The sequence below is a fragment of the Phallusia mammillata genome, chromosome 6 (genome assembly GCF_965637545.1).
Source record: "Phallusia mammillata chromosome 6, kaPhaMamm4.hap1.1, whole genome shotgun sequence".
Classification (NCBI taxonomy): Eukaryota; Metazoa; Chordata; class Ascidiacea; order Phlebobranchia; family Ascidiidae; genus Phallusia; species Phallusia mammillata.
Window position 1 is genome coordinate 7105129 of NC_137257.1, and position 19140 is coordinate 7124268.

General features: G+C 38.9%; 1 protein-coding gene and 1 pseudogene across 2 annotated transcripts; both read left to right on the top strand.

The window, feature by feature from the left end:
* Positions 1 to 676: 676 nt before the first annotated feature.
* Positions 677 to 3106, top strand: LOC145233741 (uncharacterized; annotated as a pseudogene). The gene is made up of 7 exons (XR_013861175.1): positions 677 to 1077; positions 1142 to 1247; positions 1359 to 1518; positions 1856 to 1934; positions 1991 to 2196; positions 2371 to 2530; positions 2899 to 3106. The product of XR_013861175.1 is annotated as an uncharacterized LOC145233741 (transcript).
* Positions 3107 to 8895: 5789 nt separating this feature from the next.
* On the top strand, positions 8896 to 13326 carry LOC145234156 (uncharacterized). The gene has a single exon (XM_080098923.1). It carries the CDS (start codon positions 9090 to 9092, stop codon positions 13137 to 13139), a length of 4050 nt encoding a protein of 1349 aa, XP_079955049.1. The 5' UTR covers positions 8896 to 9089; the 3' UTR covers positions 13140 to 13326.
* The last annotated feature ends 5814 nt before the right edge of the window (positions 13327 to 19140 follow it).

Sequence of the window (19140 nt, forward strand, 5' to 3'; positions counted from 1 at the left end):
TGCTCGAAAACCTAGGGGTTTAAATGAATGTGACAGATGGAAAGCTACTGAGTTTCGCCAATTTCTGTTGTATACTGGACCAATTGTTTTAAAAAGTGTTTTGGATAATAATGTTTACAAAAATTTTATGCTTTTGCATGTAGCGATATTTATTTTGCGAAGTCCTGTTTTGTGTAAAAGTTGGTGTGATTATGCCAACAACTTGTTAAATTTATTTGTAAAACATTTTACTCAGTTATATGGATGTGAAAATTTGGTGTTTAATGTTCATGGTTTGTTGCATATTTGTAATGATGTTAAAACCTATGGTGCACTGGACAATTTTGCATCTTTTCCTTTTGAAAATTATTTGCAAAAATTGAAACGCATGGTGCGAAAGCCCAAGTATCCTTTGCAACAAGTGTTAAGAAGGTTGTCAGAAGATTTTATGTCTGTTTCTGACAGAAGTAAAAAATGGATTTCTTTTCATCACTTACATAAATCTGGGCCTTTGCCACAATCTTTTGGCAATGGATTTCTGCAGTACCGGAAGTTGCAATTGCCAATTCTTGCAATTTCTGTGAGTAATGGCAACAATTGCTTTAAACTTAAAGGGACAGATTATAAAAATATTCAACATTTTGGTTTCCTTGGATGCAATTTTGTTAGTATACAAAAAGTTTGAACATGATGTTGAGTTTTATTCCTATCCTACCAGCTCTAAAACATTTGGCACATATTTTGTATGTGATCTTCATGAAAAGCTATATGTGTGTATGTTGTCAGAAGTTGAAAGCAAATGTGTATTGTTGCCACATAAGCATGGCTTTGTTGTATTTGAAGAACATTGTTAAACTTATTTCATCTACAGGTTATTTATAGTCATGTATGCTGTAGTAGAGTTTTCTGGAGAAAATGATGAGAGTGGTTGTTCAATGATTGAAATAATACCTTTGGGGTGGCTGAGGGAAAATGAGAAGCTCTGTTACTGGCCGCCATATAGGAACAGTTTAAAAATTGCAAAGTGTGTCAAAAACCATGTAGATGCTGATTCAACTTGGACTTCATGCACTGTAAAAAGGGTAATGTACAAAACAGGTATTTCATTTGTGCTTGCATGCTTGTTGTTTTGTATGTATACTTACAAAACTGCAATGACTAGATTCATACTTGAAGGCCCGAGAAAAATTGCGCCAAGCAGAAGAAGTCTGAGATCTTCAAACATCAGATATTTCTGATTCTGAAGTGTCAAAGAAGCGGATCAAAAGGTTTGTTAGTTATCTTGAATGTTAACCTATGAAAAAATTGAAAAAGTATCACAGATCATTTTAATGAAAGTTTTTCATACAGTCCATGTTTATCATTAGTTTTATTTTTAGACCAGTGGCTCGTTATGCTGATTTTGACTCTGATAGTGATGACTCATCTCCCCCTTCTAAAAAAAGAACTCAATCTACACCTTTACCACCACCCTTGATACGTACCTCAAGTGCTCAGAATCCAGAAGAATTGAAGCGTAAACTTTTGGAAAGTGATCAGGTGTGTCATGTTTTCAAACATATTTACAAAATCTGGTGTGGTTAAAACTGAATTTCCATGTACAGTTATTGGGTAATATTATATGTTGCCAAAATAATTAATCTCCTTCCAAGTACAGTGAAAGAATGAATAATTAAAGGCTATAAATTTGTCACTGCAGGAAGTACCAGAGCAACATCATTTTTAAATATCAGGTTGCTTGTTAGAAATGCATTAATTTTGTTAAATGATAATATACAGCGACTGATTTAAAGGTCTTTCTATGGTACTTACTAAAGTTTGTATATATATATATATATATTTCTTGACACATTTTTGATTATTTTTGTTTTTTTAGCGAATTGATGATTCATTTGAATTTTTCAATGATGACTCCTTTTCTGAAAAAACTTGTGCGTCCCAAAATACTTCCACATGTATGTATTTTTGTTTATGCAGTTGTATTTTGTACTTAAAGTTTTTCCATTATTAGCTGTTCAAAAACAAATTCTATGTGGCATTGAACATGTGAAACTGCAACTGGCAAATGTGTTGGCTGTACTTCAAAACAACTCCCAGAACCCTTCTAACCCGATAAAGTTGCCATCAAATGTGTCGTTTCCACTAAATGACATGGAATCTTTGCAACACTTCGAAGATGTTTTAAAAGACAAAGACAAAACAGTTCAAAATAACCTGGTAAGAATAAATTTAATTCCAAAAGGCTTTAAACTTGTTAGGTTAATTTATGAAGTATAGGAGTGAGTCAGCTTTTTTGTGTGAAAAAGGTGGGTGTTGTGTACAATAATTTCTATAATGAAAATGGGTGATTGACTTTTTTTGGTAATGATTTCTTATTGTTGTATCTAACAGGTACAATATTTGGGCAGTATTGGTGGAAAGGACATCAGCACAACTGTAAGACATATCTTGGTGCATTGTATAAGCAAAAAACTTGCTTTGCAGTTCAACATGAAAGGCAAAGGAAAAAAACATGCATTTACCCTTCTTGGACTCAATGAAATAATTCAAAGTAAGTTTGACACTTACCTCACATATCAGTGGTTCCCACCCTAGGATTGGAAAACCTCCAAAAGTTAGGATTTCGTTTCTAGCACAGGGTAATTGTACAAGGGGGTCCACAGAAATGATTACATTACAGAAAGGGTAAATATGCTTTAGCTGGTAATATTTGTAGTGACTACAAAATGCCCTGGCTCATACTTTGCAAGGCCTGCTGCTAGAAGAGTGTAGTAAACCATTTCGAATATCTTTAAACTTTAATGCCACATATTCTATTGTCACAATAATACATTTATAGAACAAACTTCAGTGAAAAATTTTATTTTTTCGGGAGGTAACCCACCTGGAGGTTGCATAATAACATAAATATTTTTACAGGAGCGGTGCGTCGAAATCACATCACCGCCAGTGCAACGGATGCCGATATCAACGCAGTTACTGCAGACTGGCTACGTTTCGCAAAAGACCGCGACGGAGGCCGCAAAGAGAGGGAAAGAAAGAAATGGGAAGCCCAGTTACTCTCAAAATAACAATTTCCATCTTCCTACATTCGTTACTTCGTTTTAATACAGAAATTGTTATTGTGCGAAGTGTGTGGTGCTGTTTGTAAGCAGAAAACCGTGTGCAGAACAAACGTTGAACCATTGTAGAAAGGACGTTGGTGAAAGCATTGGGCCAACGATGGGTAAAAATTGGCCCGATGAGTAATACGGTTGGGGATTACGTAGGGGACTGGTTGGCCTGACAGTTTCGCCGTCCAGAAGCCAACGAGGAACCAACGAGCATTTAGACCAGGGGCGGGCAACTTCTCCAGTCGGCGGGCCTGATATGGGAAAATGAAGTACTTGGCGGGCCGGATTCCTGAATCGATATATTAATCGCGTATTTATCCAGTGATTTAAAACGGATTTTTGACCACCTAAACTAAATACAATCAAGAACGCAATTACAATACAGTCCAAACAATCTAACTGATATAACATAAAATTATTCACCACAGCAAATTTAATGCATACACCACAGACTTAGGTACTGCTGAAACACTAACTAGGCTACACGTGTGGAAAGAAAGAAAACCGAGAAATCAGGCCACCCACAAGGTTGGCAGTTATGTCGTAACAATGGACGTATGGTGCGATGGTTACAACGGCGGGAAAGTTTTTTGGTAGTGGGGAGCGTTACTGTCCGTTACAACTACAATTTGACGCAGTAAGCAAGTAGTAGGGGATTGCGGAAGACTGTGGCCGTGGGCCACATTATCATGCAAGACCAGAAACTGTCTGCGGGCCGCTCAAAATCCCGTCGCGGGCCGGATCCGGCCCGCGGGCCGTATGTTGCCCACCCCTGATTTAGACGTTTACCCAACGGTAACCCGACTAGTTGGCCCGATTAAAATTTGATGTTCACCCAACGTTTTGCCAACAAATATATGTTATCTGGGTTAGATTTAACTCTTTACTTTATTAACGTTTCTACAACAGTATAAAGTACACTCAGAAAAACATTCATTCAAAACGTTTTTGATTCGTTACCAAGTAAGGTTACTAAAACGTTAGATTTAATTCGTTACTTTATTAACGTTTTTGCAACAGTTTAATGTAATCACAGAAAAACGTTGATTTAAAACGTTTTTGATTCGTTACTTAGTAAGGTTACTAAAACGTTAGATTTAATTCGTTACTTTATTAACATTTTTTCAACAGTATAATGTAGCCTACAATCAGAAAAACATTCATTCAAAACGTTTTTGATTCGCTACTTAGTAAGGTTACTAAAACGTTAGATTTAATTCGTTACTTTATTAACGTTTTTGCAACAGTTCAACGTAATCACAGAAAAACGTCGATTTGAAACGTTTTTGATTCGCTACTTAGTAAGGTTACTAAAACGTTAGATTTAATTCGTTACTTTATTAACGTTTTTGCAACAGTTCACCGTAATCACAGAAAAACGTCGATTTAAAACGTTTTTGATTCGTTACTTAGTAAGGTTACTAAAACGTTAGATTTGATTCGTTACTTTATTAACGTTTTTGCAACAGTTCAACGTAATCACAGAAAAACGTCGATTTAAAACGTTTTTGATTCGTTACTTAGTAAGGTTACTAAAACGTTAGATTTAATTCGTTACTTTATTAACGTTTTTGCAACAGTATAATGTACAATCAGAAAAACATTCATTCAAAACGTTTTTGATTCGTTACTTAGTAAGGTTACTAAAACGTTAGATTTAATTCGTTACTTTATTAACGTTTTTGCAACAGTTCAACGTAATCACAGAAAAACGTTGATGTAAAACGTTTTTGATTCGTTACTTAGTAAGGTTACTAAAACGTTAGATTTAATTTGTTACTTTATTAACGTTTTTTCAACAGTATAATGTACAATCAGAAAAACATTCATTCAAAACGTTTTTGATTCGCTACTTAGTAAGGTTACTAAAACGTTAGATTTAATTCGTTACTTTATTAACGTTTTTGCAACAGTTCAACGTAATCACAGAAAAACGTCGATTTGAAACGTTTTTGATTCGGTACTTAGTAAGGTTACTAAAACGTTAGATTTAATTCGTTACTTTATTAACGTTTTTGCAACAGTTCAACGTAATCACAGAAAAACGTCGATTTAAAACGTTTTTGATTCGTTACTTAGTAAGGTTACTAAAACGTTAGATTTAATTCGTTACTTTATTAACGTTTTTTCAACAGTATAATGTACAATCAGAAAAACATTCATTCAAAACGTTTTTGATTCGTTACTTAGTAAGGTTACTAAAACGTTAGATTTAATTCGTTACTTTATTAACGTTTTTACAACAGTATAATGTACAATCAGAAAAACATTCATTCAAAACGTTTTTGAGTCGTTACTTAGTAAGGTTACTAAATCGTTAGATTTAATTCGTTACTTTATTAACGTTTTTGCAACAGTATAATGTACAATCAGAAAAACGTTGTTTCAAAACGTTTTTGATTCGGTACCTAGTAAGGTTACTAAAACGTTAGATTTGATTCGTTACTTTATTAACGTTTTTGCAACAGTTCAACGTAATCACAGAAAACCGTTGATGTAAATCGTTTTTGATTCGTTACTTAGTAAGGTTACTAAAACGTTAGATTTAATTCGTTACTTTATTAACGTTTTTGCAACAGTTTAATGTAATCACAGAAAAACGTTGATTTGAAACGTTTTTGATTCGTTACTTAGCAAGGTTACCAAAACGTTTGATTTGATTCGTTACTCTATTAACGTTTTTGCAACATAAAATATGACCACACACAAACGTTAATACACTACGTTTTAATTATGTCGTAAATGAATGTAAAAAAAAACGTTCAAACAGTACCGTATGTCCAATCACGTTATTAACACATTGTATAAACTCCACGCAAAATGGTTTTTAATAAGCGTTTATAATAAAACATCATATGAACGTTCAAATACCGATTAAGCATAACGTTTTACCATACAACCTCAATGTAACATTTACTCTAAAAATAAAAATGTTTCAAACCATTTGACAACCTTTAAACAACATTTTGAAAGTTGTCCTAACGTTTTGTGTTACCTGGGTTGTTACAAACCACACATGGTTGTGGCTTCTTCTTTTTTGTTTCATCTGGAGGTTTAGGTTTTTCAACATATTCATGTAATGAAGACCTCTGTGTTGTTTGTGCAGAAAACACAGCATGTTCTTTCTTCTTCTGAGGCTTGTCCTTCCTTGGTTCCCACTCCTTAACTGTATTCAATGCATCTGCAAACATGTTGTTGGAATCCATCACCTTCTGGTTAAGGTACGATGCCAGATTGCTGAATGTCACATTCCCATTCTTTTGGTATAGGGAACTCGCCTCAGTAACAAATCCATACAGAATGGACTTGGGTAGTCGTTGAAAGATGTTAACTAGGAATTGGGAGTAGTCCAGCTGGGACTCACAGCCCAAAGATTGAAAAACCATCAAAGCATTTGACATGCTTGTAGCAAGAGAACGAAGACCCTCATTGTCCCCAGTCCTAATTGGTGGACCCTTGGTTAACTCTTTTACATGTGCGTTTACTACCAAGACCATGCGCCCAAAGTTATCTCTTAGCAACTCTCGGGCAGTGGCAAGACCCAATTCAGGTGGGCTCTTGGCACAACACCCATGAACAACATCATAGGCTTTATCTTTACACATGTCTACAAGGTACTGAAGTTGTACAGCAGGATCAGGAAAATGCTTTGTGATCGTCTCATCAAATCTCTTCACAAAGTTGTGGTAATGCATTGGATTCCCATAGAACTTTGGGAGCTCCCTTTTGGGCAGTGTGAATCCATGCAGCATGATTTTAGTACTCTCCACCAAATCCATTATGGCCTTTCCATAATGAATGTCATCCTTGGTGAAACTCTCGTCTGAGTGACAAGGTTTGTAGTTGGAGACCGGCCCCATAGAAGGACTGTGAGCCTCATGCTTTATGTCAGTCTGTGGACATACAGGTAGGTATGGGCTGGCAGAAACATTTGGCCGTGCTGCTGGATGAGCGACAAAATATTCAGGCTGTGACAGCTTTGCTGTGGCTAGAGGGGTAAAACCAGAAATGGTCTGCATTTCACCAGGCATGGGACTGTCCATCGTAGCTAGGTCATTGGCAGTCTGCTGTAGATGAGCAGACCTTTCCATCCTGGTAGCATCTATCTGATTTAGTGGGGGCATATCCAACCTGTATTCATGACTAGAATCACAGGATCCCACTGGTTCAGCCTCGAGTACAACCAGGTCAACGTCATGCTTCTTGCGCTGCACTTTCAACTGTGCATTGTAAGATTTTTGTCGATGGTCCCTTTTTGCCTTGGCCAAGATTGCCTCAGCCCTTTCCTCTTCCCGTTTTCTTCGAGCTGCTGCCTGTTCCAATTTTCTTCGAATCGCCCTATTCTCCGCATCAGCTTGTTCCCTTCTTCTTTTGGCTATGACCTCTTCCTCTGCCCTTTTACGCTGGGCATTTGCCTCTTCTTCTGCCCTTTTACGCTGGGCATTTTCTTCCTTTTCATCTTCAAGCATCATCTTTAAGGCCTCCTCGTCTTCTCTGGCCTTACGTTTTATCTCCTCAGCTTTCATCAGTGCATCATTAACAGCATCAGCCGATGCTTGGAGAGTTAATTGTGCCTCTGACTCTGTCAGCTTGTTTTCTAGCTGAGCACGCCGCACCTCCCTTATTGAGTATGTAGCGCTTCTGCTTGATATTGAAGAAGTGCGGAATGATTTCAAACTAGGAGCCTTGGAATGGTGTGAGTGGTGTAAAGATCTTGAGCTTGTTCTACTAGAACGATGTGAACTGGATTTAGAAGACAATCTTGACCCAGTTGAGTGATGTGAGCTTTTTGAATGCCCACCAGTAGAACCCAACTCCACAGCAGCATTTTGTAGAAATGTTTGATACATAGAATTTATGTTGTCCCCTCTTTCCTCCAGGGACTTGATCTTATCCACTGCCTCTTGTTTCTGAGAGTACAGTGAATCTGAAATCACAGAATGGTATTCCTTGCAACAGTCCAAGCACTTTGTCAGTGCACTATCAAACGCTTCCTTTGCACTTGATACTTCCTTGACATTGGAAACATCTAGCATCAAGTTACAAATATTGTTTTCGGCTTTGGTAACAGCACCCAAATGCCCACTCCGAGATGATTTCAAGCAATGCAACTTTTCTTGAAGTACTCCGTCCACATCCTCATGAGAGGATGTGCTAGAATTTGATCCAGGCATTGTATTTGCAACACCACTAATGCCAGACAACATATTTCAGACACCTTTTCTTGCTGGAAAGGGGTCTGGCTTCTTCGGAAATGATGTGACGTCCAAAAAATTGAGGACTAGTCACGGCCTAAGCTCACTTTAGGCAAACCTAGGCTAATGTCTTCGTTGGTACGATCATCAGGTACAATGAGTCAGTAATTCACAATTGCCCTCTAGAGTCTAGACTGCACAAACTGTGGTTTTCAGTGTTATATTATGGCGATGAAGGTGCAAGAACAGTGCACGAATGACAACAAATACAGTTCGTATTCAAGGTCCAAAACAGTTCAATTGTGCCACAGTAGATGTCAAGACTGTACAGAATAGAAGAAACTGAGACAGTTGAAACAGTTAAGCAGTTGAGATTTCTGAAGTTCACAGTACCTAGGTGTTTGACATTATGGTGTTGGCTTTATCGTCTAAACATTCAAACAATAATAAGAAACGATAAGTTACTAGAAACACTTCACATGGCTAGTGTCACAACCAGTAAACCCAAGGTTGGGCAATGCTATATGACGTCATAAGTGTCAGCGTAACAATGCGTTTGTGTGGTATTGCAACATGTTTTGGGTGTGGTCGCCATTTTATTGAATACAGTTGAACTGGAAAGGCCTATTTTTTGGTTATCTCTAAACGCTGACCTTGAGAAAAGTTACGCACGTCGCACTTGTGTGTCTAACTGCATACTAGTACGCGACAATTCTGGGGGCTCGTCCGGGATCTACAAATTAAATAAAAGTTTAGTTTGGATCCAATTTATGTGCGTATCAGCAGACCTCTTGTAAGCAGCATGGAGAAACTATTAGAGATGGGAAAGCAAATGGAACTTTCTGGCGAAAGTTTGATGAAGTTCGTAGCTGATCAGCAGGCTCAAGAACGCGAAGAAAGGCGTTTGGTCAGAGAAGCTGAAACCGATAAGGAAGCAAAGGTTCTTGCACAGAAAGAATGTGAACTTGAATTAAAGAAACTCGAGGTGCAGCTTGCACAAGTAAACAGCGACAGACAGGAAGTAGCTGTTGGAAGCAGAGCAAAAGTGCCCAAGTTACCGGTATTTGTTGACGGTAAAGATGAGCTTGATAGCTATTTGTTACGGTTTGAAAGGTTCGCCACAAATAGCAGTTGGAAGCAAGAAGAGTGGGCTACAGCGTTAAGCGCGCTACTCACGGGGAGAGCTCTAGAAGTCTACTCACGACTTTCGGATACTGACGCGGTTGATTATCGCCGGTTAAAGCATGCCTTACTAAATCGGTACGATCTTACGGAAGAAGGCTACCGTATGAAATTCAGAATGGCAAAGCCCGAGGAACATGAGAGTCCGGAGCAATTTGCCGTGAGGATTCAGAGTTATCTAAACAAATGGGTAAAGCTTTCTGGCCATAACACAGATTGGAGCGAATTGAGTGATTTGTTTGTCAAGGAGCAATTCCTGAAATCTTGTCGGGAGGACTTGTCTGTGTACATTAGAGAACAAGCGCCTAAAACGCTAAACAATCTGACGACAGTCGCCGAACAATTTTTAACAGCGCACAACCGAAAGTTGGCTGGAGATAAGGAAAAGAAAGTTGTCGAGAGAGCGAGAAAGTGCTTTATTTGCGATAAAGTGGGGCACCTTGCGAAGGACTGCAGGTCACGTGCATACCCACCAAATCCGCCAAAAGTGTCTTGCGCAAAAGCACAAGGTAAAATGACGTTTGGTCGACGGAATACCACACGTTTGCCGCTTGTTGAAGGTCGAGTTGGTCGACATAAAGTAACGGCACTTAGAGACACTGGATGCACTGGAATCTTGGTCAACAAAAAGTTTGTGGATGACGATCAGATTCTGGATAAGCACGGGTCTATCGAGTTAGCCGACGGCAAGTTGGTCAAAGCCAAGGTGGCTAAAATTACAGTAAGTACTCCATATTACAGCGGTGAAGTGGAGGCATGGTGTCTGCCCAACACGGCACACGATTTGTGCATCGGAAATGTTGCTGGTGCAAGAGAAGCCGACGATCCAGATGTGGCGTGGGGAAAAGTATGTGCAGTTACTACGAGGGCCCAGAAGGAAAAGAGTAAAAGAAAGGACAAACCTCTCGTAGTACCGGTTTGCGAAGAGTGGCCGGTTACGGACAGTGATGGATTTAAAAGCGCACAGCGATGTGACAAGTCTCTTGACGATTTGCGGGGCCGTGATGAGGAAATGGTAAGAGGGCAGCAAATAACAAAGTTTGTGACCACAGACGGACTGCTTTATCGGGCGTATTTGCACCCCAACGTAAATGAAGGAAATTGGTTAAGACAGCTGGTTGTACCCGTTTCTCTGCGAAGTAGAATTATGCAAGTTGCTCATGACTCGATCATGGGGGGACATTTGGGAATAAAAAAGACATGTGACAAGATTATGCAGAGCTTTTACTGGCCGGGCATACGAGACGACGTCCGACGTTTTTGTCGGTCATGTGACATTTGCCAAAGGACAATTAGTAAAGGAAGCGTACACAAGGTGCCCCTACAGAGTCAACCTCTAATTGATGTTCCATTTAAGAGGGTGGCGGTGGACCTCGTCGGACCTATTTATCCAACGAGTGCGGAAGGACACCGTTACATTTTAACACTGGTCGATTACGCAACACGTTATCCGGAGGCAGTGGCGCTTAAGAAAATCACGGCAGAATCGGTTGCTGAGGCTTTGGTGGATATGTACAGCAGGCTAGGGATTCCGGATGAAATTTTGAGTGATTTGGGGACTCAATTTATATCGGAATGCATGAAAGAGACCGAACGGCTCCTCATGATCAAACACCTAACAACTACACCGTACCATCCCATGTGTAATGGCCTCGTTGAAAAATTCAATGGCACGCTAAAGCGAATGCTGAAGAGGTTGTGTAGCGACCAGCCTGAGCAATGGAATAGGTATATAAACGCGTTGTTGTTCGCATATCGCGAGGTCCCACAGGAGGCTACAGGTTTCTCGCCGTTTGAGCTTGTTTATGGAAGGACAATTCGTGGTCCAATGGCAATTTTGCGCGAGATGTGGACCAACTCAGCCACTATTCCTGAAGTGAAAACAAGTTATCAGTACGTCATTGATTTAAAGAAACGGATAGAGACGACAATAGTGCTGGCGAGGGAAGAGTTGGACAAGTCACATGTGAGATACAAAAGGCACTTCGACAAGAAAACAAAGCCGCGAAAGCTTACAGTAGGACAACAAGTGTTGTTACTTCTGCCAACCGATAACAACAAGCTCCTAATGCAGTGGAAAGGACCATTCACGGTGATTGACAAAGTCTCCGTTAATGATTACGTACTAGACGTCAATGGAAAGCGTAGGACCTTTCACATCAACATGTTGAAGGTGTATGTGTCTCGGAATGACACGCCTGTTGCACGTACAGAAGATGTCCCAATAGATACTCAACAGGGGCAAGTGGGTAGCTGCAAATGTCCTGAAGATCCTTCATTCAAATTTGGGGAAAGGCTGACAAGAGATCAAAAGACCGAGGTTAGGGACCTCGTGAGAAGCTACGAAGAGATATTTAGTGACGTTCCTGGTGAAATGGATTTTACCGAACACCGTATTCAGCTGACTGACAATAAGCCAATTCGTTCAAAACCATACGCAGTACCTTACAAACTGCGGGATGGTCTCCAAAAGGATATTGAAGATATGCTGGATAAGGGTATTATTCAGAGATCGCAATCAGCATACGCTTCACCCGTGGTCATCGTCAAAAAGAAAGATGGTTCAAATCGAATCTGCATCGACTACCGGAAGTTAAATAGGGTGACTGTGTTGGATAACGAACCAATGCCAACTGTGGATGAAGTGTTTCATGAGTTATCGACCAGCAGGTACTTTACAAAGATTGACCTGACAAAGGGTTATTGGCAAATCCCCGTTGCCGAACAGGATATCTACAAAACAGCATTCGTAACTCACTGTGGAACATACGAATTTCTAAAAATGCCATTTGGCATGGTAAATTCTGGTGCAACGTTTGTTCGCGCCATGCGAATCCTCTTGGACGGGTTGGACAATACGGAATGCTACATCGATGATGTGTTGGTTCATACAGAGACGTGGGGAGATCACGTGGCCGCGTTGAAAAGGCTGTTTGCTCGTTTAAAGTCAGGAAACGTTACAGTAAAACCTGAAAAGTGTATCGTTGGTGCAGACGGGGTCGACTTTCTGGGTCACTACGTGCACGCAGGGACCATTGGATTGAACGACGAGAATGTTGAGAAAATTCGAAATGCAAACCGTCCTACTACCAAGAAACAGGTCCGCTCATTCTTAGGTTTGGCTGGATATTATCGGGACTTTATCCCAGGTTTCTCGGAAATAGCTGCGCCTCTGACGGACCTTACAAGAAAAGGTTCACCTAACGATGTTATTCTGGGGCCACTGGAAAAGACGGCATTCGAGAAATTAAAGGAAAAGCTGGTCAACAAGCCCATCTTACACCTGGCAGATAAGAAGAAGATGTACATACTTCGCACCGACGCTTCAAATGTCGGCCTCGGATGCGTTTTGTTGCAACGGCATGGAAACGAAGTGTTCCCAGTGAGCTATGCCAGCAGGCGGCTGACTAAAGCCGAGGAGTCATATTCCACAATAGAGAGAGAATGTCTCGCTATAGTGTGGGCCATTAAGAAATTTAAAGTGTATATTTACGGAGGCGAATTTATTTTGCAAACTAATCACCAGCCTCTTGTGTATTTAACGTCGGCACGATATACAAATGACCGAGTAATGCGGTGGGCGATGTCGCTTCAAAATTATCGTATTACGTATGAAAGTATAAAAGGATGTGACAATGTTGGCGCCGACTATTTAAGTCGCATTTACTAAGTTGTGTTTTGTCGTTATATTTCGTTCTCTTGGCGTTGTGATTTCTTTGTTGCAAAAATCATAGATTTTGCTTAAATGGGGGGTAATGTCACAACCAGTAAACCCAAGGTTGGGCAATGCTATATGACGTCATAAGTGTCAGCGTAACAATGCGTTTGTGTGGTATTGCAACATGTTTTGGGTGTGGTCGCCATTTTATTGAATACAGTTGAACTGGAAAGGCCTATTTTTTGGTTATCTCTAAACGCTGACCTTGAGAAAAGTTACGCACGTCGCACTTGTGTGTCTAACTGCATACTAGTACGCGACAGCTAGACATTAACATGGTTGTAAACTTGCTGACATTTGGTTAACACACAAACATTTAAACTAAGCCGATTCTAACAGATTACTGCACTAACACATAGAAACTGCACTTTTAGAACAAGGTGTGGCTAAGTCCAAGCACATTTTAGTCACATGACACATTTAGAAGTTAGGATTGGCCCAAGACTAACAAAGACAATGCACTTGGGAATAGACGTAACGCATGTTTGCACTTGGGAAAGGAAGTATAGAAATCATATTTAAATATTGTGAATTTGTCCGTAACAATGACCATAATAATGACTGAATAGCAAGTGTGTTAGTTAGTGGTTATTGTTATAATCAGTTATTCTTAAATGTTGTCCAACTGAAATTTACCGTATTTACAACCGTTTTGTTTCGAGTCTGTGTCACGTGCGTTTTTGTGCCACATTATTACCGCATGTTATTGAGTTTGGCCCGTTGCTATGCAAGTAAACAAAATACACAAATGATACCCTCTGTTGTTTAGGCTACACTCGTGTACATAAATGCGTAACGAAAATTACATCACAATGGAATTGCTAATTAAGATTTGTATTAGTTGTTTTTTTACACAAAACAATAGCTGGGAATCTAGAAATGTTGCTTTTCTATATATTGCCAACTTAAATATGTTTAATAAAAGCCAACATTTTGAGCAGCACCCCCAGAAATTTTAGGCACGAGCCGCCGCTGATCATCTACTAAGCCAAATAATATTTAGTATTTGTGAAATTAACTAAACAACCTTTTGCACTTACACCAATGTTTGAATTTGTGACTTATGCTGCCGCCCCTGGCTTTCGTTGAAAATGCCGCCCTAAGTAGACTGCAGCAAATTTTGAAATAGTTTCATGTTCAAGCAATCTTTTCAATAAAAATAATTACAAATAATGTGCCGCGTCTCAGAAGTTCTATATTGCTCGAGAAAGAAGCCTCACTGTCTCAGCGTTAAGGCCAAAAATAAAAGACAAAAGTGGAGAACAAGTGTATTAGGCAAATAAAAGATCAATAGCCGCCTCAAAATTGAACTTTTCGAGCTTTTGCCGAAGCAAAATCAGCGATAATATCTTCGAAATCAAGTTATTGAACGTAGTCTCTTTTTGTAGAAAGAATCGATAGAGCTGCTAGCCGATTATCATTCATGGTAGAACGTAAATAGAACTAATTGGGAGTGGCTGCCAATTATGCAACAAAAACTAGCCAAAGCTCAGACATTGGATATGATGGCCTGCGGTTCACATCATGAGCTCTGCTGCCACCAATCCTCTTGCTAGTTTTCATCGATGTTTTCTTTCCGAACTTTGTGCGCATAAATGCAAGTGTTGAACATAAGCCATCATAATTTTGCTCGTCAATGACAGAGTAGAAACACAAAACATGCAAAGCTATTCATGTGCACAAGTGTCTAGGAATACTTGACTAGGTTATGGTTGATAAAATTGATCAGTGTGTAATTTAGTCCATACTAGCATATACTGATAATTTTCTTACCATTAACACACTTGTGAGCACTTTTCAAACTTTCGTTCAAGCACTCGAAATCTATCAAGCGGTATCCTTTTGACATTACAACTGGCATCATAACAGTTTCATCTTGCAACGAGTTGTACCGTACCAGTAGATTTCTTCTGCAGTTTAGCTAGTGGTTTTGTGAGGACATTTTCCTCTAAATGGACCCTTGTGGTACTAAGGCTAGTACTTGGGGATACAGCACTACATGTAGGAGTAACAGCACTGTCATCAGCTCTTTCTCTTTTCCAAGATGGAACTCCAAGAAAGTGCAAATCTTTTACTTTTTTGGCATTTTATTTTTGCAGTTATTCATAACAGTATTGGTAAGCTATGCTATAGTAATAGAGTCAAAAGTATCTGTTAATGAGCAATTATACTACTGGTTCACTAAGCCAAGTGTTTGCCTAGAAAAATATAATCATGAGTAAAGCTTTTTCTAGCTCGAAAAATTCTTACCACAAAGAGCAACACCTTCTTATACCACAACCTCACTGACACTGAGTTCACCAGAAAAACAAAGATCAGTTTCTCGCTCCAGCGAAAACCTGTTGGAAATGGTTGAATCTAGCTGTTTGAGTTATTTTTTTTCGTCAAGGGACTTGTGTTTGTAGGTAGAGCTACTAACACGATAACGAGGATCTACCCCCCAAAAGGACCTAATTTCCGGTAGGTGGCGCAATAGAGCATTTCGCGCCAAAAAGGCGTATTATTGAAAGTGTAATTACATTATTTGGTCGTGGTGTGTAGTTTAATTATGTTGTGTTTGTTTCATAAAATGGACATTAAATTTATTAATTTTCATGTAGAGCAATGGATATAAAGTTCATTAATTGCAAAAACTGTCACGTGGAGCTGCGGCAGGTTGCTGACAGCAAAGTGAGTTGTTTTAAATTGTCAAGTAGTCGTTCAAAATTTAGCAAGACAACTTAATTCATTCTGTTTATTATACAGACACAAAGGGAAAATCGGCAACGAAGGTAATACAGTTGATTGCTAATTAAGAAATCTGTGTGGCAGATGATTTAACATAAATAGAAATGCTGTATATATGTTCAATTTTACAGATTTATGCCTTACCGGCAATTCAGGGCCCTACAACAGTAAGTGACCTGTTTATAATCATTACCATACAATGTGTTACTATTATATGTCTTATATTTTACAGACAAAATAAAATATTCCCTAATGCAAAGTAAGCAAAGTGGTGTAACTGAAATTTGGTGTAATTAATCCATCTATTGCATTATTATTTACAGATGGCTTCCCAGAAACAAATTTAATCATAGAAGTAAGACCATTTTTTAAATATGCCTGTTTATAAAATAGATGACAACATTGTGTTTTTAGACCTAAGAAGAGTCCCATTTAAAAATAAAGTAAGTATGTGACATAACAGTGGATTTCAGTAAGGCGTTTGTGCCAATTGATTATGTCTATGATAGAGATAATGACATCACCATTTTTGTAGGCACCAAAACAGGACACCCCGGCAGAAAATGTAAGTATGTGGAATATTAATAACAGTGGGTTTCAGTAAGGTGTTTGTGCCAATTGATTATGTCTATGATAGAGATAATGACATCACCATTTTTGTAGGCACCAATACAGGACACCCCGGCGGAAGATGTAAGTATGTGGAATTATTAATAACAGTGGGTTACAGTAAGGTGTTTTTACCAATTGATTATGACTATGATAGAGATAATGACATCACCATTTTTGTAGGCACCAAAACAGGACACCCCGGCGGAAAATGTAAGTATGGTAAAAGCCCTTAAGTGTAAAGTTTTTTGAAACTGTTGCTGTGCTTTGCAGAAAGAAGAGAAATAAAATGAAAAAGTTGTTTATGGTGTCGTTTTTGAAAGTTTTAAAGTAAAGATAACAATGCACAGAGTCTGCATAATGCGTTCCATATACACAATTTCTTTGGCAGTTATGTTTATGATAAAAAGATAACAATATTTAGGATTGTATTTACTAATATGAGAACTTATGTAAACTATCATGAGAATTCCAACCACACCCATGGGGCTCTCATTTGTGGTCGTTGGCATTTTTGATAACCCAGACGCCTCGCCAGTAGCCCTATGAAACTGGGGGTTTGTAGTACAACCACACCTTTAAGCGTTCAAGACTGCAGGGTTTAAATCTGCAGACTTAAGGCTAACCACACCTGTTGAAGTGTTCAAAACTTCTTGCCGTAATAGTAAAATACTATTGCAGTGAGTCAATCACACTCAGGCGTTCAAGCTAAATACTTAAGGGTTAACCACACTCAGGCGTTCAAGCTAAAAAGCTTAGGGGTTGACCACAATAATGTGTTTCAGGAAAAATGCTTGTTAGGTAATAACACTTTTAAAGCATTTGTACTGATACTGATAAACTTTTCAAACAATGCCTTACAAAAAAGTGATATTTTGTCTATTTCATGCACAACTAGATATTGCAGCATTTAAGGGCATATAAACCTATTGTCCACAATGGAACATTGTGAAATTGTGTAAAGACAGCTGGTGTGAAAACCTTGTTTACATCTCACACACTTAACCCATTCCCCTTTCATAATGCTGGTATTGTCTAACATAGTGCCAGTTTGACATATTTTACACTGGTCTCTCTTCAGACTTCCTTGAAGACAGTTACCAGAAATACAGTGGAACATATTTTTTCGATATACAACTGTGAAAGCGGGTTGCATAAGGTTTGTGCCTGCTGCTAGCCATTTTGCGTACATGCAAATAAAAACACCACAACTAGAAGAATCGTTTTGTGGGGTTCGCATTGGAACTTCCACTGATTCTAGTTGGAAATGGAATTTTTCAGCCAACAGGTAGTTAGCCAACTCCTTCTTGAATCTTTGTACTTGTCCTAATACAAGGCATATCAATAGGATCCAAGTAAATAAGTTTTTTGTTTTCAATATCAATTGTCAAAAGAATCCAGTGGCTCTGCGATGGGTTCCATGGAATGAAAATAAGCTTTTTGTCTGTAAGGGACATGCCACGCCAAAGATTTTCAATGGGACCCTTTTTTTCAAGGTGTTGTGCCACCATAGAACAGACATACAAAGTATGGTTGTTAGCAGAAACTATCTGCCGCAAAAAACTGTTAATTACTTCGCCATAAAGCCATCCAGCTACAAAGTGTTCATCAACTCTTTTTAATAGTTGCTCTTCATGTTTTGGTAAAGTTGGTTCCAGTGACTTTAACTCCACAATTGAAAGGTAATGTGTTCCATTTACCAAAATTTGTTCATTAAGTTTGTAACCTCTAAGGCTTTCTACACTTGGTGTAAAACTGTTCAAAATTGGCTTGACAATGGGAGCTTTTGAAGTTACCTTGTGTGAAGGGGAAGGCATAGTAGTCACTTGGTACAATGGCTGCAGAGTATTTGCAGAAGCTCCCACTCTTGATGTAAATGGGTTCACCTTTGGTCGTTTACGGGGAAGCTCATCACCACTTTCAGACCAAAGCACCTTTCTTTTTGTTTTAACAGATTTGTGTTTTGGAATTTTTGAAATTCTAAGTCCATCATCATAACAACAGGCTTCCATCAGGTTGTCTTTGATAGATTGAAGGTCTTGGATACCTTGCTCCAAAGCTTTTTGGGATGTTACATCATAAGACATATTTTTTATGTCAACCAACAAATCGTTAAATTTCCGGATGGTTTGCTGTCTTGGAGTGTCTTCATTTGCAACAGTGGGTGAATTCACAGTTGTGTTTGAACACAATGAATAAGTTGAAATGATATTACTTGTATCAGCTTCTTCATTCGGTTTTGATGCACTTATAGCGTTCACAACATTTGGATCCAACACCATGTGAACAGAATTGTGGTACCATTCAGGTAAGCTGGACCAATCAACATCATCATACTTGTTAAACACAGCAAACATGTGCTTACATGGCAAGAAGTGTCGGGTAAAATCTGCACATGTGCCTTTGGGAAATTCATCCTTTGATCCCAATTGCACAGTGTACATTTGGCCAGTAGATTCACTTTTAACTGAGCATACATTTCCATTCCTTGCAATTGTGTTTGATTGCAAATTTGCAGACTCCCCAATTCTTTGAATACAATGTTTTACCAATTTTCTTGGTCTGTTTTGTAAAAAGTCAGGAACAGAACTGTTGTAACTTCTGTAGTTGCTTGAAG